We start from the raw sequence: 22,904 nt of genomic DNA, 5'->3' as shown, positions 1-22,904 counted from the left end.
ATCTTTATTAAAATACACACGTTTGACATTAAATTTTTCTTTGCATGTGAAAATTGATATGTTAATTATTGTAAAGGTATACGTTTTAGAACTTGTGCACAAGTAATTACATATGTATATTACAATAAAAAAAGTTTGAACCAACCAATGAATGTGTTTTTAAAAAAAATCATTTAAATATTATTTCATCAATAAATGTGTATGCAATTTTCAAGGTTTAGTCAACACATTCACAATCAACTTTCTATCCATTTTTTTTATTCTCATAGTTGAAAAGTAAACGTTCCACTTTGAAATATAGGACACTTTTTGTTGCACGCTCATTTTAGTAGCTAATACGGATGGTGATGCGCATGCGCAGATCCATCGCAAACGTTAGTCGTTTAATGAATATGCATGAGAAAATCGCCGTTTCTCCAAACAATGAATAACCCTGAGTTCTTCTCTATAACCAAATAATAATTTGTCGTTTTGTCACAAAGTGTTCTTTCATTTTGCACATTGTATAAATACAATTACAACATCGCATGTTTTAATACGTCATATATTATACAAATGCATGTTTTTAATGCATCGTAAATTACAAAATGTAGCTTTTAAATTTATACTTTATGTTTAAAAGAACAAATATGTAAATTGAAATAAACGACAAATATAGATCACTTGAGAACAAAACACACCTCACAAACATACGGTGTGTTGTTTTTTTTAAATCAGTTTAGCGTAGGTAAATTTATGAAAACCTTCTAAAACATATCTCATATGCAAAAAGGATATAATTATACGGTATAATGATAAAGGCTTTTGAAAATGTCATTTAATGAATGTTTGCATAATATGTGCCTGTGTTTAACTTGCAATATTACATTCAGTGAATATTTTCCCTTATGTTTGCATTGGAAATCTGCGACGTTCAATTTCCTGATGAAATTCAAAATGTAGGGATTTTTATAGTTCTTTTAGTAGTTTGTTTAATGAGTCTACAATTGTAGATAAATTTCCCCTTTCTGCATCAATCTATAGTAATCCATCAACATTCCACCATGAGCTGTTGATACCAAGACAACCATTTGGCATATTGTCAACATTTGACATGCTGATTAAAACAAGAGCAGACATTAATTACAATGTCAAATTCAAGCCATTGTACATTATAATAAATCCAAACCCTGCATATTTAAAAATAGTTCATATTTTCGTCGATACATGTATAATTTTCATCACCGTGTTAAAATTTTGAAAACGAACTAAACCAAATCTGCTTTACGCAAAGCAATGAAGGTAAAGACAATGTAGCATTAATCCATTAAAAAACACACAATCGATGTGATTAACAAAGTCAATAATTTTGCAATCTTCAATTTCATTAAGATAATGGATTTTCACTATGAGTGACGAATTGTAATGTTAGGGCGACATTAGTACTATTCTGTTTCTATAGTGTCTGTCCATCAGGATGATGCAAAATCATTTCATTAACGTATAATTTCTGTCAAGATTACTGTAAATTGTCAAATAATCACGATGGTTTTAATTCCACAATGTTCGCGATTTATTATTTTCCCGCGAAATTAGACCCATCGTGAACACTATCATTAGTTTTCAAAAACGTTTCAATGCTTGTATTCTGATCAATTTATCTTTAAGCAGCGTGAAATTAAAATCATCGCGATTGGTACTTTATTAGAAATCGTGAAATTTTAACACCGTGGAATTAATTAAAGCGACTTACAGTATTTTGATTCTCATGAAACTGCAGTGTGAAAGTACACGTAATTTAAGACGATTCTGTTTACTAGCATATAAAAATTTGCGTTATCGTCTTCTATTATTTGAAGAAAAAAAATTCAGTCATTTTGATCTTTACCAAAAAAGATTGTTATTAATTTTATCTTGAATCTGTACATGTATGCGATAATCTCAATCTTAAACCTTGTTAAAATGGTTCTAATTATAGGTAGCACTCTAAACATGGACTACACATACTCTATAGAACCAAATGATTTTTTCAATCATCGAGTTGACTGGTTTCAGCCCCCCCCCCTTCACAATATATGAAAACATTCTTATCTGTGTCTCTTCGAACAGCGCCAATTTCAAATAGAAATATTCTAACCATGCACACCATCTGTAAAACGATGTCTTTTTAAAACAAATTGATAAATTTATTGTGAAAGTAAGTAAAATTCACTAAATTACTGGTAATGAACATTAGTACGTTAACTAAAAGAAATAGGCAAATCGTCTCCTATTGGAATTTGAGTCTGACATCATCATAGTTATTTCGTGCAGTCCGTGATTTTTCTAATTTTGCTGAAGGTTTCGTCCAATCGATAAACGGGGCGTGTAGATTTCAGTGCTGTCAGTTTCTACAGCTGTTCTATAGAGCTAATAATTAACTAGAAGTCTCTTTAGGATATAAAAGGAATCATACTCGGTAGATGTAAATACACACTCATTAATCCTTATGATAATACGTGAAACACGAACATGTACGCTGTATTTACAATATAGAATTGCATGCCAGCACATAAATTGCAAATCAAGAAATACAAACATATAGTGCATAAGTTAGAAATGTATTCAAATGAATATTAAGAAAAATATTTACACTTTTTGATAAAGATCATTGATGAAACCTTTTAAAATGTAAATTAAAATGTTTGATGATTTTATCAAATGAAAATTGGCATTTAAAAAAAAATTAAATTGCAACTTATGTGTTTATTATCGACACATGTTAAGTACAATTAAAGTCAAGACGTACTAAATGACCAATATAACGAGAGAGGGCGTTGCGAGCGAAAGCTGTGAAGATGTTAATGTTACGAAACAGAAAGATAACTCAGGACAGTAGTGGACATTTGACCCACGGCCTCGGTGTGCTCAAAGTGAACCGGTGATAAAGCAGGCTTTGGTCATTGTGGCCATGTTCCTCCGTCCATCTGGACATTCAAAATTAGAATCGCCCTAGATTTGGTGACAGAATTACCCTTGAAATCTAACTGTTTATAGAAATAGCTTGTACGCGTGTATGGTTCTTATAAAAGGCGTGCATGGTAAAATATTACTAGGTTACATTAGGGTTCAAGATGGTCATTGGGGGCGCTCATCAGGATAATTTTATGTGAATTGTTACTTTTCATGTTGATTGTTGCTTTTGAAGTTGTACACTTTGTCTGCCTGGGATCTGTCTTAGTCTTGACTAATACCATTGCATCTTCTCGCCCCTGAATTACACTGTTATCTTGTGTAAAAATAAATACACAAATAACGAATAAAAAAATGTAGGAGTATAATCATGTAGTAAACCTGTGTATGGCAACGATTATCTTATTATAGAGTTCAACTTTAACACATTTTATTGACTAAATTTAATATCGATTGGTCGAAACCTTTAGCAACCTCAAAAAAAAAAAAATCAAATCAGGGACTACACGAAAAAATCATAATGATGTTAGACTCAAGTTCCCATAGAAGACACGATCTGGGTGTTTATTTTATCCAACGTATTTATGTACGTTAACAATAATTTTGTCAATTTTTCTTAATTTTTACGATACATTTATCAATTTGTTGAAAAAAAGATATATATATATATATATATATATATATATATATATATATATATATATATATATATATATATATATATATATATATATATATATCTATCTATCTAAAAACGCGGGTCTTGTATTCTTTCTGCAACGTTGCCACCTTTATATCCCGCATGATACACCAAAGAAAGCATGCTATTGTCTAAACACACACCGAATGAGATTGATCAACAGGCAGTTTACCTATATATATGTCCTCTCCTGTGTAGTCAAGATAGAACCATTTTAACAAGGCTTTGGACTTTCAGTAGGACGTAGCCATCTATATAGTTCTTGCTTCGAAACAAGTTAAAAATTACATGGCTTCAAGCGAAATGTGCACCGATTGCGTAGTCTTAGCTCAAAAGCCAGACAAATTTTGTTGATTTCAAAGAACCATGGCCGAGTGCATGGTAACAGTTAGCAATGAAATAGACAGGCCTACGTAACATATATGTTTGACACAACTACCCAACGTCCAAGCTCTTGTTAAAACGGACCTTTTTAAACGGGATATGATATGTATATTGCCACACATTTGAAATTTTGCTAAAATTGAAAGCAAAAATGAACACAAATGAAAAGCTAGTGGAAGAGAAACAAATACAACAATAAAAAGAAAGAACGGAGAATTTTTTTTTTTTGGGGGGGGGGGGGGGGTTTGGAGGGGGGGGGGGGGGTCCTGCTCTAGACCATTATTACATGTATGTATATAAAGAATTATTTACTTGTTGTGAAAGGGGGGGGGGGGTATATATACATGTATTTGGAATTTTTTTGTTATCTTTTGTTTGTTTGTTTTGTTGGGTTTTTTTTTATTAGTTATTCTTTTTTGCTTTTTTTTTTAGTTTGTTTGTTTGTTTGTCTGGGCAGGAGTTTTTAATATCATGGTATTATTTTGTTGTAGATGTGAACATGTATAGTATACGCTGGGACAGTGACGAATCAACGCAGTTTATGTACATGGAAATTATTCTGTCCAGTGTTTGTTTCACTGTCACCGATTACATAAGAGGACCGTTTGTAAGGCAACGTAATCGGCATGTTTTACAGTCCACTCCGACCTGTAGTTCTAGACAAGTTGTCACAGAAACTCAAGGATAGGAACGATAGCACGACATAATGTTGTGCGTGTACATCTACATGTACGCCATAATATTACAAGGTTTTTAAAAAGCACAAATTCTTACAAGGGTAGGCAGTCAACAGCTGCTGGCAGTTGGCCGTCGTATATGGAAATTCCATACCATGGAAATAACAATGGTATATTACAAGAGAATATCCAAGCACAAAAAATTATTTATATCAGAAAGTAATTCAGTACAGTGAAGAGCCGACCGGGAAGGGGGAAAATAAACCAATCGATATAAAAGAAAACAAATAAAACGACATTAAAACAAGAGGCCCATGGACAACATCGCTCACCTAAGCAACAATAGGCATGGTAAAATCAGCTTCATGGAGTCATAATACAAACTATCTGGACAATGTGGTATAAAACATATATAAATCCTGTATAAAAAAAATCAGTTTCCCCCTGAATATTCTTATATTTATAATCAAGTCCCTTTTCTAACCTGATGATTTTATAGTCAAATCAGATCAGGATTGCAGTTCTCAAAAGACCCTAAACAATGGTCTATATACAGGATATAAACCTACATCAAACCCTGAACCCCTGTGAGGCCCAATAATCGTCCAGAGGCCAAAGTTCAAACAATTTTAAAGAATCGGAAATATGTAAAAATGCTTGCATATAAGTAAAAGCATATATAAGTGTCAGCTTTCCTGGCCTAATGGTTTCTGAGAAGATTTTTAAAGATTTCCTATGTAAAAAGTCGACTCCCCATTGTGGCTCCATCCTTCCCCCGGGGGTAAAGATTTTCACAAACTTTGAACCTACACTACCTGAGGATGCTTCCACACAAGTTTCAGCTTTCCTTGTCTTATTATTCTTGAGAAGAAGATTTTTGAAAAATTCTCGAAATTTTTCAATAATTCCTACTTATCTCCCCTTGTAAAAGGGTGTGATTCTTAATTATCCCCTTAGCCCAAGGACGCTTTGTGCCAAGTTTGGTTGAAATTGGCCCAGTGGTTCTTGAGAAGATGTTGAAAATGTGAAAAGTTTACAGACGGACAGACAGACAGACGACAAACAAAATGTGATCAGAATAGCACACTTCAGCTAAAAAGAATAAAAAAAAAAAGAAACTTTTCATAAAAAAAAAAATAATAATCAAACATCAACTAATTGTTAAATAAAACGTGTTGCTTAGTTAATTCTTCATTTTAATGTAATTTTGTAGGCTTTAAATACATATGAGTTTAGGTTTCTGGGTATTTTTTGTAATGCTCTCTACCGTCATTTACCCGTATGAAACACAATTAAAGATCATTTTGTTTTAAAAATAAAACACAATCGGTTTTCTGCACAAGAAAATACTCACATCATATATTCAAACTCTTTTTTTCTTCTTCAAAATTTTTTAGTTGCCATGGTTTGGGTTTCAATTTGTAATCAAAAATGCATTACCAAATCTCTATTCATATACTGTATAGCCGGTTCTGTTGTTTAGCGAGACAAAATATTTGGTGAATTTGGCTTACAAGGCATACCATTAATATATATATTTTGGTGAATCCGTTTCCAGTCATAAAAATTTTATTGTCAATTTTTCTGATATCTGAGAAGTTAATTAATATACTTTAAGTTCTCCGATCTTCTGCCTCAAAGTATTTTTTATCATGAAAATGTCATTTATCCTTCAAACTTTATAAATGAAATAAAAGAAATTTACTGATGGTATTCATGCATTTTAGGACGTTATAATTGCAGTTTTGCCCACGATGGATATACCAGGTAGTAGAATAAATACAATAATTTTGTATACAATAGTATAAAATTTCAAAACGTTTGAGAGGACACGAATTAATTAACATTGTATCACATTTCAATACACAAATACACCAAAAATCTAGGTTCAAATGCACCACAAACAGATTGGAAATTTCAAGAACTTTATTTGAAAACAATATTTTAATAACAGAGTGTGTTTTATATAAATTCAGCACAATAAGTATCACAGAGTATAAAACATTTGTAACACACAACCTTGTCCAAAGACTTGCAAAACCCTGTAGAAGTGTTTTTATTTAAAACAAAAAAATCAATGGAACAATCTAATAATATTTCATTTGTACAGTTGAAGAAGTTTAAAAAGAACCTCCAAACATGAATAAATTCTAAAAAAAAAAAAAAAATACTGTACTTGACATACACACATAGAAGCTGTCCATGTTTAAAAAACATACAAAATAAATACTTGTATGGCTGTATCAATGTGTTCCAAAAGAAAATCTAAAACAATTTCTATGAAATAAAATATGATTTATGTGCATGTCTGAGTATGTCAAATAATCTTTCAGGATAAACATTTCGTATTTATGCAAATCTAAATTTTCAGCATGAGTATTAAAGAACAAAATTCAAGTTGTCTAAAATTAAAAGGCTATTGGTGTTAGCTAACAAACCTAAAAATAAAACATGTTACACTGTAGGTAGCATAGTCAATAATAATATCTTAATAAGTGTAATCAATCAATCAATAAATAGTGCATTGTACTCTCTATACATTGTACTCTCTATACACTAAATGTATTATGCATTTCAGTCATTATTTAACTGCGTCTAGACATATGTAAATTTCCTCTATTCCTAGTGCAGATATGCTCTAAGGCTATCTGAACTATGTAAACGAGGTAAAGTACATGTATATTGCTTAAGGATATTCTTAACTAGCATAAATCATCCATTTAACTTGCTATACTAGGTAAAGTATATCACCTTTTTTTTTTTTTACCAAAATTCAACAAGCAATCATGATTTCATAAATAATGAAAAACTACGTCAAAATACAAATGTTTAAAACTGAAACTTCTGGTATGGTCAACAATGCAATTTGGAGCATTTGGAAATGGTATCATTAAGATTGTAAAAATATGATGTACCAGGTACATTAGGTCATTAAAAAACTGTCAAAAACCCTGAAATACTGTGTACAAAATAACTTGGAATTTCACATATATAGTCAATGCATCATTTTTAAAATCATAAATATATCAGCTCAATACTTTGGATGTCTTCTACATGTATCATAAAATAAATCATTGAAAGTACCCACAATGGTTGGTAATATCACAGAAATGTTTCAAATGCAAACATATTTAGAGTAAATTTCAAACCACTATTTTGGTTTTCCTCATGTAGTTGAATATATAAATTACATGAACATGTATGTATACAATATTCATGCAATGGGAAAAAAAGCAGTAAAAACAGTATATTTATACATGTTAAAAAAATACTATCAGAAAAGTATTTGTAGAATTAAATATCAACAAAAAATATTCATATGCAATGATATAAAATAAATCAAGATGTTTAAGACATATGATGCCATTTCATTATAAAATAGTAATTGGACGGAATCATTATTACAAAACATTAAATTCAGAAATTGTTGATGATTTTAATACCCATGACCTGTATCACTCAATCAAATCACTTATGTGTTTTTATCTGTGCTTTAAAGTCAGCAACTTAACACAATGATATGAACATGCTTCATCATAGTTCAAAACATAAGAAAAACTTGTAGTATGTAACCTTAATGGCACCAACAATGAATAACAAAACGACTGAGAGAGGGCTATTAGTAAAGAGTAAGGAAAAAACAATAAAAATACCAATATCCAAAATACAAAAGAATGCCAATCACTGGAAATATTTTGCAGATTTATGATCTAATCTTTTGTCATCAAGCATTTTGGAGTTGTTCCTAGCAAAAGACAACAGAGAAGTCTGTGGTGTTCAATTAACCACCACAACCACCACATCCTCCACCACATCCACCTCCACAACCACCGCCACCATCCCCTCCACCATCACCGCCACCACCACATCCACCACCACCACATCCACCACCACAGCCACCACCACAACCGCCTCCAAAGTGACCATGCCCAAAGCTTCCATGCGACCCCCAACTTCCCCATCCGAAGCCGTGATAATGGTGTCCGTGGCCCCAGCCATATCCCATACCCCATCCCATTGCCCCTCCAAGCAACAGACCTATGAAAGAGAGAAAAATAATCATCATACAACTATGAAACCTCTAATTTACAAATGAAATCTTCAAATTCACAAAAATGGTTAAATATTTTCATACCTGTAGCGAAACCATCACCACTTGAGCTGGTCTGCTGAGGTATATGATGATGTTGATTGACCACCACTGTGTGTGTGTGTGGTTGTTGTGGGTGGTATCCATTTTGCTGTGGGTAGTATTGTTGGGGTGGGGGGTAAGCATTACTGGCTTGGCCGCCCATCAGGTGAGGCTGAAAGCCTGGGAGAGGGGCAGCAGCGACTGCTTGACCTTGTTGTATTACATGAGGCTGTATTGGCTGAGCAGGTTGTATGACCTGTCCATTCTGTTGTGCTTGAGGGGGTGGAGGAAGCTGGAAATAAAATTATGACAATGCATCAAAAACTGCCATATATGCTATTTAGACTTTAATCTATGATTATGTGAAAGAATCTAAAAATCAAATGTTTTGATTTTGCACGTGCATGTAATAATGGCAATCTAAACTTTGTTGTTATCATTGCTGTTGTTCAGTAGGATTGATATTGCTATAGATCCTTTCACTATGCAATATGTGACTAGACCTATTTACTGAACATTGAGTGTGTGCCAGTTTTTTTCCCAAACAATATCAATCTTTATTCATTTTTTTTTCATTTTTCCCAAATAGAAAGATACTAACTCTTTAATTAGCAAATTGAAATTTATATCACTATTTCTATATGGTATACCTGATATTACATGAAAAGAAATGAGACATATTACCAAACTATATCATACATGTATACTAATTGAAACAAGCATTCTGAGAGTATTGCATAAGCAATACAGGTCCCCTACCGGTTTGTGGAAATTGTGAAAACAATGCACTGTTATGCAGAATATTGAACCCGAACATTAAAAAATTGGAATATAAAAAATTAATTTCCTCGAAAATATGTCAACCAGATGCTACAAAAGTGTAAACTTGATCTGTAGTTTGACATTTTGAAGCTGTTCAGCAAATTTCATATTATTCCTCAAACGCATAAAGAAAAAAGTGTGGAAAACTGAAGTGGGACAGACAGATGGATGGATGGACAGACGGCTGGTGAAAACCGGTAGGGGACTAATAAAAAAACTATTTGTAGCTTTTTTGCCATCGAAAGTTTACATATTGAAATACAGATTTATACAGATACTATTTTAGTGAAATGCATAGCATTTCAGTAGTAAATGTAATGCAGTAGCAAAGCTATCCAGGAATCCGATTTAATTATTCTCAATAAAAAGTTTTTACCCTTGACTAGAAAAGATGTTGCTGTAGAGCCCTCCTTACAAATATGAGTTATTTTCTCCCTTGTTTCACTCCTCCGAAAATAAATATTTTCTTGACTAATTTATTAAAAAACAAAAGCAGATTTTTTTTAAGATTGATGCATTCGTTACAAATCGTTTTTAATATCCATTCAACATACAAATAAATGGCAACACAAAATATTAGTTAATCTCAAAAAATATATTTGGGTCAGGGCGGGTAGGGAAAACCAAAGACACAACCTGTAATGCTTTGTAATGAACGTTGCATTAATCGAATACTCCCCGGTAAATCTATTTATACTCATGAAATAACCAGTACCCCCCCCCCCCCCCAACCCGTTGCTATGTACACTTACTCTACTCTATAGCAATAAACTAGCTTATAGGAACGAGACAGAAAATTAACGCATTGTAATGATAAAGTGGTAGGATAATTAAATTGACACTTACCACAGCTCCAAGAGTTTGCATCCAATCTCTGAAAAAATATCACACAGTTAAAATTACAAATATCATATGTACATGTATGTACATTTACCTTTTACATGTATTGTACTTTCATGTTAAATACTGATATCTGATTGGTTTAGATGCAGTTTATAATCCATTCTATTACCCTCAGTGTTCGAAACACACTTGGCAAATGGTAACACAACGAATTGTTACATGCGCATAAATTATGTGTATACAGTTCCCCATAGAATTCAAGTTTATCAATTATTAAAAAAATTCAAAAGCAGTAAAGTTTTCTTTAAAATTAAAACATTCAAAAAATAAAATAAAATAGTGCCAGTTTGGAGGGCAACAGTTGAAACTGACATCCCTCAAAAACCATTATTAACCTCCGCTTTGCATCAGTTGACAATGGTTTTCTCAGGTGTCAATTTCAACTGTTGCCCTCTCAAACAGGAACTATTTATTTAATGCTCATGGTTGAAATACAAAATACTGCTTTATTTGAAAGAATTCATCACAAGATCTGACATATTATGAGTCACTTGACTTCCTATAATTTCATATGTTTTTTTCTCTTTAATTAAAATCGTTAAGAGAGAACTTGCTTCATTTCATCATCCCCTCTGAATAAGATCCAGTTGATCTTCATGTCATTGCGCCTCGTTCCTCTGCCATAGTTGAATGGATAGGCCATCATGCGGTTTATGCTTTGTCCGGGTGGAATGTCGGGTCGGTTGGGGACCTGTAGACAATGCTGACCAATGGCAATCAACGGAGCTATGTCCTGCAGAAATAAAGAAAAAATATGGTTAAACTAGTACGTTTGATTTAAAACATGGTTATCAAATGAACCATTAATGCACTTCTACATATTAATAATATTGTTGATAACCATCATCAACATTATTACCGGTATTGATATGTGGAAGTGAATTAAACATCCCAACTTCTGTTTTTAAGATGCATATACATGTATTGTCATTTTCCACTGTCTTTGTCTGTGATAACATAACGAATCAAATCTGTAACATTACGTCCAATACATTTCATCAATGACACAAACGATGTACTGTGGGGTCATTTTTAGGGTTTACATGATTATACAAAATGAAAAAGTGTCAAAATTCTATATTTAATTGAACAATTGGTATTTAACATAAATATAAGTACTCCTTCTTTGAAAACATGTACGTGTATTATAAGACTATCAAATACATTTGGGTGTGATCAAATCTATCATAAAGCTCTTTGCAGGGCTTAATTAATTGGATTTGATCACCTCCTGACTATATTTGATCCCTCAATTCATATTACCCAAGAATGATTCTTCATTCCTTAATAACTTCTACATATCCTGAATCTCTGGACACCTTGAAGTTTCTCTGAATCCCACATACAGTAATTTGAGATAGCGAGGCTTGACTGTTGATATTTTTCTAATCTATTAATTATGGTGAAGCTACAAATAAAGATCTTTTATGTAGGGTCTCTTTTTCTTTCAAGAAATTCTTTTCAAAATGCAAAAAAGCTGCAGTACAAGGATTTGGTCATTCTGTCAACCTACTGTATGGTACATCCATGTCAACTAATTCTAAATATAGGTAGATTATTTTGGAAATCCATGGTCACAAAAACAAACCATTAACTGGTAAACAGATTTTCAAACTCTTCTGTGGTTACTTATAGAAACAGTAATGGTCTATTTGAGAATTTGGTATGTCATTCTATAAAAATTGTGATGTGGACAGATACTGCATCGACTGAGATCGATGTACAGCACAGGAATGACAATATTCAATGTCACTCTCTACTGTAAGCAGTATTTGTAGAACTATGGGATGCTTTAATGCCTAGTCTCTCTCTCTCTCTCTCTCTCTCTCTTTCTCTCTCTCTCTCATATATTGATTTAAATATTTACCTTCAACCTCACACATCCTAATTCTTCATGAGCATCTCCATACCATATAAACGAGCTGTCTTCATAGAGCCTAAACAGATATGACTTCCAGTTTCCACCTACAACATGTCATAAATTCAAATCAATATATAATGCACCTGTACCAGCATCGATACACTTACAACACATCTGATTCAGAAGTAAATAATTTAATTAATGAAGCTCTTTCATCCATTTTCACACTTTTTTAGATAAAAACAGTTCATTCAAATATGATTGTATTGTAAAATCTTTTTTTGACCCTGGCAGCTGAACTTGACGTAAAAATAATTCTTAATTTTTATTTGTAGAGATTTCTTCTCACTGAGATACATGTACATGTGCCCTGAAGTAATCAACAAGAAATATTTACATTCAAAACATGGACGGAGGGCATTAATTTGACAAGTTTCAATGACGGCTATTTTATTTGCTTTTTCTATATGAGGGGAGTTAAATTAGTCTTGCCAAGAGTGAGGGTGAGTAATTTTCTTATCAATCATCAAAATCCATTTATACATGCAGCACTTTAATCTGCACAAAAATGTTTTTTTTTTAATTATAATATTGTATGTACTATCAAGAGTAAAAAACAATTTTACAAGATAATTTCTACATCATTCAAACTTGCATGTATACTCACCCTTGTTTGGACAATAGAGGATAAATCCCTCTTTCTTTACTGGGCAATTCGGTGGTGGTCTACTAACTGATGAAATAAAAAAGAATGGATTTTCTTCAACTCATTTCAACAGATATCATATCATACTCCCCTTATTAAAATCACAAAATCATAAATGATTTTCTTTACCATTAACATGAAAGCAATATTCTGTATAGTAATATTAATATTAATAACGTATTATCAGTAAAATCCATGCCATTATATTCAGTTTCAGGAACACCTTGGGGGTTATTATTTATGGAACATTTTACCTTAAGTTTATGGTCTTAATCTGATTTGAAATGAATTATACAGCTAGTATATTTATTTGCAGAAATATATCATTAGGCTAATTTGATATGCAAACTCTACGAAAATAATGCCATTAAATTTTTCATGCAATTTACTACTGATATTGTCTCTTTATTTGCCTCAGACTTTCTCTGGAACATACTACCAACCTTGGAAAATCAAGTACATGTACATGTATGTTAAATTTACATTGTGATCGAGAGTAGCAAATTTTACATGTAAACAAACTGCACCACTTCATTTTACGGGGCTGGTGATGATGTTTAAAAGACTATCAGAGGAAAGTAAAGAGACAATATTAGAAGTAAATTGCATGAAGAATTTATGATACTATACTCTGTCCCGAGTTTTTGCTTCCACCACTTTTGCTTCATATTTCAAAAATAGTAAATACCTTTGTGCTCAAACTACGTTCATCCACTAATACATGAAAAATGTCCACATTATCTGTTTTGAAACGCACCCTCTACCGCTTCGTGTTTCAATACACATCCCAAAATTGAAAGTCTACGGAGATTTTGCATGGGATCAGCCATTAATAAGCCCGGATGATAAAGTCGAAAAATTGCGTGAGGTATCCTGAGTACTTCCGAATGGAGAAAAGATGTAAACATTTCCCATTAAAAATCTCCGTAAGAAAATTGTTTTCGTTCCTGTGAAATTTTATGAGTGGAAAGGGATATTTGTTCAATGAAGATATCTTGGATATAATCCCTTTCATCGATTTCAATTGTATTTCTTTCACAGGTATGTGTATTTTATTAAAAGTCATCAAAAATTGATGGAAGCAATAACTTGGGACAGACTATTATAATTGTTTTCACAGAATTTGCACATTATGAAAAAAGCTTAATTAGTCCAAAACTAGCGCATGCTTTTGTGCACAATAAATATACCATTTTTTATATGGGTGGCACTGTAGCTCCCAAGTTGACCATCTGAATTTTTTCAGACCAGGAGCTACAGACCTGCAGCTATAGATCGAAATGGCTATGGTTTTTTTTTTTTTAAGATTATCAACTTTATAGGAGGTTACAAAAGTTTGGTAGTCAATTCTGAGAAAATTGTTATGTTTTTAAAACCAAATTCATTCAATAGCATGTTATATAATTTTAACCATTACTAATTATATATATTACTTTAAAATATCCGTATACATGTACATTTATATATGCATTCCGATTATACAAATGCAGCTATCCATTGTTTAAATGTCTTGTGACATTTGGTTACGTCACCTGATTCAAGTGTTCTTTCGCAATGTGTATAACTTTATCTATGATAATATTTCTTTGCATGTGCTTCTATAAATCTTTCTGTTCTCCCCCCCCCAAAAAATACTGTAACGGTTATATCTGATTTTAATTTCTTATAATTCTAAAAAACAAAAACAAACCTATAACGGGGGCGCTAGCACTACACCCCATTTTGTTCCTGGTACTTCAATCTGTCTTGATCTCTAAATTCTGTACACGGTCACAGTAAGGTTCCACTTTGTTGGCACCGATTCAGTCAATCGACTCAATGCTTGGGAACTCAGGTAAACAATCAATGGTTTGGCTAATAAACGCAAAGGTGTCTTAATTAAACATTAAGAAAACAAATTTTAGAAAGAGAGTAAAAGCTTATAATTTGTGATTTGGATGTTAATCTTATGAATTTTAAGCTTCTATAAAATTTAATATCAAAATATTTTCGATAGAATGAATGAAATGATGATTTTATAAGAATTGATTTTCGCATTTAGAGGAAAACATCGAGCCCGATCTCAATTTGGATGGAGGTCGAGGGGTGGGGGACAAGTGTTGTGTGTGCGTGTGTTAGTGTATGTATTTCTCATAGTTATTAAATTAGATTTTTTTTTTTTAAATCATCGTTGGTCTTCATATTTCTTTATAATTTCTTTTTCAAACCAAAAAGGGAGAGTTTGTAAGTAAAAAATGTTTTATGTCAAATATACAATTTTAATACAAGGAATAAACAAGAAATGCATGCATTGTTGATGAATATATATTTTAACGAATAAAGCGTTCAGATTAATATATGTTTGTATTAATACATACAGCTGTACAATATTGTAGAAATTGTAGAAAGTAGCCTTGCGCTCCCGGAAAACGGGCTATATGGTATAATAACCCGTAGCTCTACGAGAAATCACCGCAAATGGATATTCAATTTTCCGTATAGAGCTATATACATGCATACTCCTTCTTTGTATGAATAGTTGGTACTAGTATTTTCAATAATGAACTGTTTTAAAGGAAATGATTTGAATGCATGATTTTATGTTTAAACTACAAAATTTGTAATGATATCATTTATATATCGAAAGTAAAAAAAAATATTCCACCCAAGTACTAAAGAGTTGTATTTAAGCCATCATAATTAGCACATTACTTATTAGTCCTTATCTTATTTATTACATTTATAAGTATACATGCACATGTACGTGTTTCCTAGCTTCTTGGAAATTTGTCATTGGTGTTGAAGTCTGTCCCAAGATATTTTTGCCGCACATTTTCTTTAATTGTTTTATGTTTATAAAAAAAAACTCTGTTTAGTCTTCTAAATACGTCTATTTAATCTTAAATTCTCTTTTTACACGCAAATACCCGTAGTCTTTCAGGCCGATTGCAATCACGTTAGAGGAGTAATGTTAATGTGAGGAACCTCTGAAATCAGATCACGAACTTTTTGAAGAAAAATATGTCTGATATAACAATGACAATCTCGCGTAATTCTGCGTTCGCAAACATAACGTAATATGGCGCTTCTTGCTATAAATTGTTGAATATTCAAATTCAAATCAAACATTTTACCCGGCATTTTATGAATTCGTTGCATCGTTGACATTTTAAATATTTTGGAATATAAATTAATCTGTTTAAGATATGTATTTTTTTTTCAATTTTATTACTGGTAATAATTTCTAGGTCTAATTCTAGATCTGCTAGATACATGTTAAAGATGGAATCCATTCACTTTTATTCCCCTATTAAATTACATTGATTGATTTGAGTGATATTTACACATAACACAGAAGACCTAAGCACCAAATCTATGGAGGGTAATCGTGTTCAAAAATCCAGACATGTAAACTTGTAAATCCGAATATGCAATCGTGTTGATGTGTGAGCCTGAGCATGAATATGTGTAATTCTGATCGTGTAACCTATAAAACTCGGGCATAAACACGTGTAAGATTTGACTCAGCTCCTTCGCATGATGCACATTTTGCAACTTTATTGTTTACATTAGTTAATTAAACCTTCAACTTTGCACACTTTCATTCCGTAGTTTCTGCGTTTGTAACTTCAGGCTCGGCAATAGCACATCTGACATGATACAAATTGACAAAGGTAAAGTCTACAAGTTTGTCGAATTTTGACATGACCTTATATGGCAACTGCCTTGCTGCGGGAAAAGGCATGCCGTAACCGCCGGACCGGAATGAACGAAAAATAACTATAATATTCAGCTAAACTGTTGCAATAAGCTTTTAATGAACGACACCATTTCTATCGAAAACACCGGTATTATTTTTAGAAAAAAAAATTGAGGTATGATTGAAACTGGACCAAACAGGAAGAGGTTCATGTAGAAAAAAAATCGTTGCCGATGTGACGAATGCGCTAATTTTTGAAATGCGTACTCTTTTCTAGAAATGAGACGGATCAAGAAATTTCTTAAGGGGGTAAATATATTTTGAGCGGCATGGGGTTCGAAGACCGCCGTGAGGTCCCATGTAACTCCATTGCTTCTGAATTCTAAGAATTTTGAGAGTGAATTTTTAACCGGGTTTCCGATTATTGAAATAGTAAAAATTGCAGACGGCCGAGTGGCTGTCAAAAAGGTACCCTTATTGTACCGATAACTCCTCGAACAGTTTTCAAGATAGGAATTAAGTTGTTCTTTTGCAGATCATTTATACATATATATCAGAAGTATGCAAATTGCTAGGATTTTGATTTCTGATAATTTATAAAAATATCAGCTGTTGAACTTAGTCATTTTTGGGCAAAAAACATTGCATATAGAGTACCCCATTTTTACTCTTGTTATTTTTCTGAATTAGTTAGAATAAACGACCTGCAAGGATTTGGTAATTTTTCGCGGAAAAATTTATGTTAATTTACATGTATCTATACTTTTTGTTGTTGTGTAAGTGAAAGATAAATAATAACACAATCTTCAATAATAATAAAAAAAACTAGCGCATATTTTTTGTGCGCCGTAAATTGAAGTTTTACTACGGGAGGCACTGTAGCTGCAGATCTGTAGCTCTCTGGTTGAAAAAATTCGGATAGACAAACCAGAGAGCTACAGTTCCAAGCGTTGTAAAAACCTCCGATTTACGCCGCCGTTTTTGTGTCGCTCGCTTCGGGAATTATATCCGACTTTAAAAGCATTCAACCGCCTAAAAAATTGGATTTATTAATTAAACATATAGTTTACCCTAACTCTGCTAACTTTGTTTTCCTTTCAATGGTTCACAACGGCCATCCTTCGCCTTGGAATGTCATCGTTTTAAAAAACTCGCCTTATGACAGCCATGTTTACCTAGTAGCGAGATCTCGGGTGCGTCGATTTACCCAAATGGACCCAAATTGCGATTAAAGCGGAAAACAATTATAATAAAATCCTTACAAGCTTATCTTTTAAAAAGATTGGTGAGCTAGCGCTGTAGCCATCGTAAAACACAGAATCAGATTTCTAAAATATTGGTTTATATTTCTGAATCGATTAATTAACAATAGGAAGGCACAGTGCTGTAGCCTACTGGAATTGTGCTGGAGTGGGGTCTCAATTTAGAATTGTGAATCTAGAGTGGACGTCACATCGGCAATGGCATAGCTTATTGCCTTTATCAATATGTAGTTACTGTAATTTCAATTTCGAGGTGAACATTTTCAGAACCATTGGTACTGTTTTGTAACAATCGTATCTTCTCGGGCCTTTCCGGCAAGCTCGGAAAAAATATCCGAAGTTGTTTTCCGAGCTTGAAGGAATATAAGATAAAGTAAGCTATCTATTATAATATTGAATATAACGTATAAGACCTTTAGCTATTGTTACTTTTGACTTTTACAATAAAACACAAAACTTCATGTGAATATGATAAAACGAAATTCAAATGGTACAGTTTATCTACAGTAGTAAAGTATTCCCAGAATCCCCCACTATGGAGTCGAGCATGCGTATTCCAGTGAAAAGGACTAACGTAGTTGCTAGCGCTCGAGAGCGCTAGCAATTACTAATATTATCCCTTGTTTTAGTCATTTCATGGGGTTGTTAGCCGTTATTAAGAAAAATAAAGACCCAAATGGCGATTCAAGCGGAACACAATTATAATAAAATCCTCATAATTTAGGGAAATTTGGAAAAATAAAAGCCGAAGGTCCAAAACAATAATTAAAATTATTTCAGTATATCTTTAAAAATTGTTTTTGAAAAATAAAGATGAGCATTTTATCTCGATTTGTAAAAGTATATAATGTATGTAATTATATTCAAATAATATAAATATATATATTATATAAAAATAAAACAACTTTTTAAAATAATTTTAATTATTGTCATGGACCTTCGGCTTTTATTTTTCCAAATTTCCCTAAATTATGAGGATTTTAATATAATTGTTTTCCGCTTGAATTTGGGTCCATTTGGGTAAATCGACGCACCCGAGATCTCGCTACTAGGTAAACATGGCTGTCATAAGGCGAGTTTTTTAAAACGATGACATTCCAAGGCGAAGGATGGCCGTTGTGAACCATTGAAAGGAAAACAAAGTTAGCAGAGTTAGGGTAAACTATATGTTTAATTAATAAATCCAATTTTTTAGGCGGTTGAATGCTTTTAAAGTCGGATATAATTCCCGAAGCGAGCGACACAAAAACGGCGGCGTAAATCGGAGGTTTTTACAACGCTTGGAACTGTAGCTCTCTGGTTTGTCTATCCGAATTTTTTCAACCAGAGAGCTACAGATCTGCAGCTAGGAGGCACTGTAGCTCAAAGATCGTCCATCTGTATTTTTAGACAGGGAGCTACAGACCTGCAGCTAGTTCACAAGTGACTGTAAAGCTGTATTATTCTAGCTCTCCAGAACATTTTTATCAGACAACTTCACAAAGTGAGTCAGTATTGAACCGACATTCAGGACGTCATACTCAATCCCGTAATAATTGCTTAAAATAATTTTAAAAAATGTCAATTCTTACCTGCACGATAGGCTTTTTTCCCTATATATTGCCGACAATACAAAGAAACATTTCTTAAAATAATTTATACACATTTTAATTTCACGACAGTTAACCTTATCTTTGGAATTTTTATTCATTTTTTTTAAAGAGGGTGTCGCTTCTTATGTCTCATATTACCGGGTAATCACAATCTCAAAACCAATGTCTTTAAATAGTTTGTTTTTCTTATCGATAACTTTGCAACTCAGCTGACGGACCCCGTGTAATTTTTCGCGTGGGGGGGGGGGGGGGGTCTTGTCACAACTTTGTGGTAGCGATAAGGATGCATTTGGAGATATTTTCTTATTTCAGCCGAGGCCTATACTTTAACAATTTGTTGCATGTACTCTAATAACAGTGGCGTCGGAAGCAAATTGAAAGGGTGTGTGGGGGGGGGGGGGGCTAAACTAATCATGAAAAATATTGACAAGAATTCCCATAATCATGAAAATTCTAATCCGTGGGGGAGGGTATACCAATAACTCCAATCTTACCTGCCCAATTCCCCCCCCCCCAAATCATGAAATTCCTAATCCGTGGTGGTGGTGGTGGGGGGGGGGGGGTGCTAGTATACCTACTATGACTCTAATTTTCAATATCACTATTAATATTTCATTCTCTTTAAGGTCTTTTAGGGAACAATTTTGTTTGTTGCGAGGAAAAAGTAGGGGGGGGGGGGTTAATCCTCCCTGTTGCTATGTTCCTAATGGTTAGGTCTAACTTGGCAAAAAAGTGGGGGGGGGGGGGCTAAGTCCCCCCCCCCCCCCCAAGCCCCCCCCCCCCCGGTTCAGACGCCTATGAATAAAAATGCGTATATATCTTTATACACGTGTATTCAAACAAAGTCATTAAATGTAATTTTTTTTCAGTTCTAAGAGGATATCTGAAGCCGATCGAATTCTTAACTCGCATCTTTTATACATTCTCTTGATAAAATGTACACCAATCTCATAATTTAATTTTCCGAAAAATAATACTCTATGAAATTTTGTTATCCAGAGATAATATGATTATAGGCTTACCTAATATTTTTTTTTTATTTATTCCGTCCCTATTCCGGCGATTACGGCATGCCTTTACCTGCAGCTAGCCTTTTTCTATCAGTGACGTCACTGTTTCCATATAAGGTCATGTCAAAATTCGACAAACTTGTAGACTTTACATTTGTCAATTTGTATCATGTCAGATGTTCTATTGCCGAGCCTGAAGTTACAAATGCAGAAACTACGGATTGAAAGTGTGCAAAGTTGAAGGTTTAATTAACTAATGTAAACAATAAAGTTGCAAAATGTGCATCATGCGAAGGAGCTGAGTCAAATCTTACACGTGTTTATGCCCGAGTTTTATAGGTTTCACGATCAGAATTACACATATTCATGCTCAGGCTCACACATCAACACGATTGCATATTCGGATTTACAAGTTTACATGTCTGGATTTTTGAACACAATTACCCTCCATACAAATCTGGTGCGTATGAATACGATTTTCCCTCAGTATTTCTCGAAGAACATAACCAACTCTCCTCGCGCCTTAATTCAAACCGGATCACGTGATTAACGTTTCATTGATGTTAATATTTTTAAACAATTAAATGAAATCAATTTATTTATTTATCATTATACCAAAGGTTATATTCATTGAATAACAGATCAAATAATAAGATTGCGTGCTTAGAATTTATAACGTTGGGCACTATTTTTGTCAGCACAATTAGGCTGTTCCAATGGCTCCTCCGTTAACTGCGCATTATACTCGTAGAATATGGCAGAGATTTGGAAAGATAAATCTTAATTGCCTAAAGGGAATAACGTTTAAAAAACGTAAATACACGTATGAGCATTGAATCATTATTTTGTGAAAGATGTGGTCTCATAACTGCAATGTATACAAATTAAATTCAATTTGTATGCACACACCGTTGCAGTTATGAGACCACATCTTTAAAAAAAATAATGATTCAATGCTTAATCAACCCTCTTAATGCAAAAAATCCCGTTACGTTAAAATTAACAAAACTACAAAGGATCAAGTATTTTGTTATAGATTCTACAATAAACTTTGACGGTATTCTTGGGCACACACACACACACACACACACACACACACACACACACACACACACACACACACACACACACACACACACACACACACACACACACACACACACACACACACACACACACACACACACACACACACACACACACACACACACACACACACACACACACACACACACACACACACACACACACACACACACACACACACACACACACACACACACACACACACACACACACACACACACACACACACACACACACACACACACACACACACACACACACACACACACACACACACACACACACACACACACACACACACACACACACACACACACACACACACACACACACACACACACACACACACACACACACACACACACACACACACACACACACACACACACACACACACACACACACACACACACACACACACACACACACACACACACACACACACACACACACACACACACACACACACACACACACACACACACACACACACACACACACACACACACACACACACACACACACACACACACACACACACACACACACACACACACACACACACACACACACACACACACACACACACACACACACACACACACACACACACACACACACACACACACACACACACACACACACACACACACACACACACACACACACACACACACACACACACACACACACACACACACACACACACACACACACACACACACACACACACACACACACACACACACACTTGTATATATATATTAATCAAAACAGAAAAAGAAAATGAACAATTCCAAAGTTTCTATTCACTAGCGCTTTCTGGATTTTTAACATCCTTCTTCAGATGAACGTACAACGTACATAATTTATGACTCATAACTTATGTATGTTCGCCTGAAGAAGGATAAATGTGACTAACAGAAATTTAAAAAACCATGATATGTTCTATCATTTTAAGAAAATAACATTTTCGTAAAAAAAATCTCAACAAAAAAAAATGGAGCTCATATTGCTTTAAATTAATGCTACCCCACGTTTCAACAAGAGACTTCACATAAAAATTTCAAATTAGTGTTCTCATTCTAGGGCAACAAAACTGAATTGGGCCCACAAAATAAGACAAGATCTTTGAAGAGTACAAACTCAAATAATTTGA

The 22,904-nt window shown here is 33.6% G+C and overlaps 1 protein-coding gene across 1 annotated transcript; it reads right to left on the bottom strand.

Annotated features, from left to right (window-relative positions):
• Nucleotides 1–6,600: 6,600 nt before the first annotated feature.
• On the bottom strand, nt 6,601–14,950 carry LOC128177335 (uncharacterized). Its single transcript, XM_052844019.1, has 7 exons — nt 14,807–14,950; nt 13,078–13,143; nt 12,417–12,514; nt 11,104–11,282; nt 10,493–10,520; nt 8,828–9,116; nt 6,601–8,730 (listed from the first exon to the last, which is right to left on the bottom strand). The coding sequence occupies exons 1-7, from the start codon at nt 14,835–14,837 to the stop codon at nt 8,474–8,476; spliced, it is 948 nt and encodes a 315-aa protein (XP_052699979.1). The 5' UTR covers nt 14,838–14,950; the 3' UTR covers nt 6,601–8,473.
• Nucleotides 14,951–22,904: the final 7,954 nt, after the last annotated feature.

This window comes from Crassostrea angulata, chromosome 3 (assembly GCF_025612915.1).
Source record: "Crassostrea angulata isolate pt1a10 chromosome 3, ASM2561291v2, whole genome shotgun sequence".
Lineage (NCBI taxonomy): Eukaryota > Metazoa > Mollusca > Bivalvia > Ostreida > Ostreidae > Magallana > Magallana angulata.
Note: the sequence above shows the minus strand (reverse complement) of the source record. Positions and strands in the feature narration are given on the sequence as shown.

Excerpts from the sequence above, each read along its gene's own strand:
- LOC128177335 (XM_052844019.1), bottom strand. The coding sequence starts at position 14,837 with ATGGGGTGTAGTGCTAGCGCCCCCGTTATAG. Across the intron at positions 11,283-12,416 it reads TAGGATGTGTGAGGTTGAAG|GACATAGCTCCGTTGATTGC; the intron begins GTAAATATTTAA and ends TTATTTCTGCAG. Across the intron at positions 8,731-8,827 it reads TGGTGATGGTTTCGCTACAG|GTCTGTTGCTTGGAGGGGCA; the intron begins GTATGAAAATAT and ends TCTCTTTCATAG.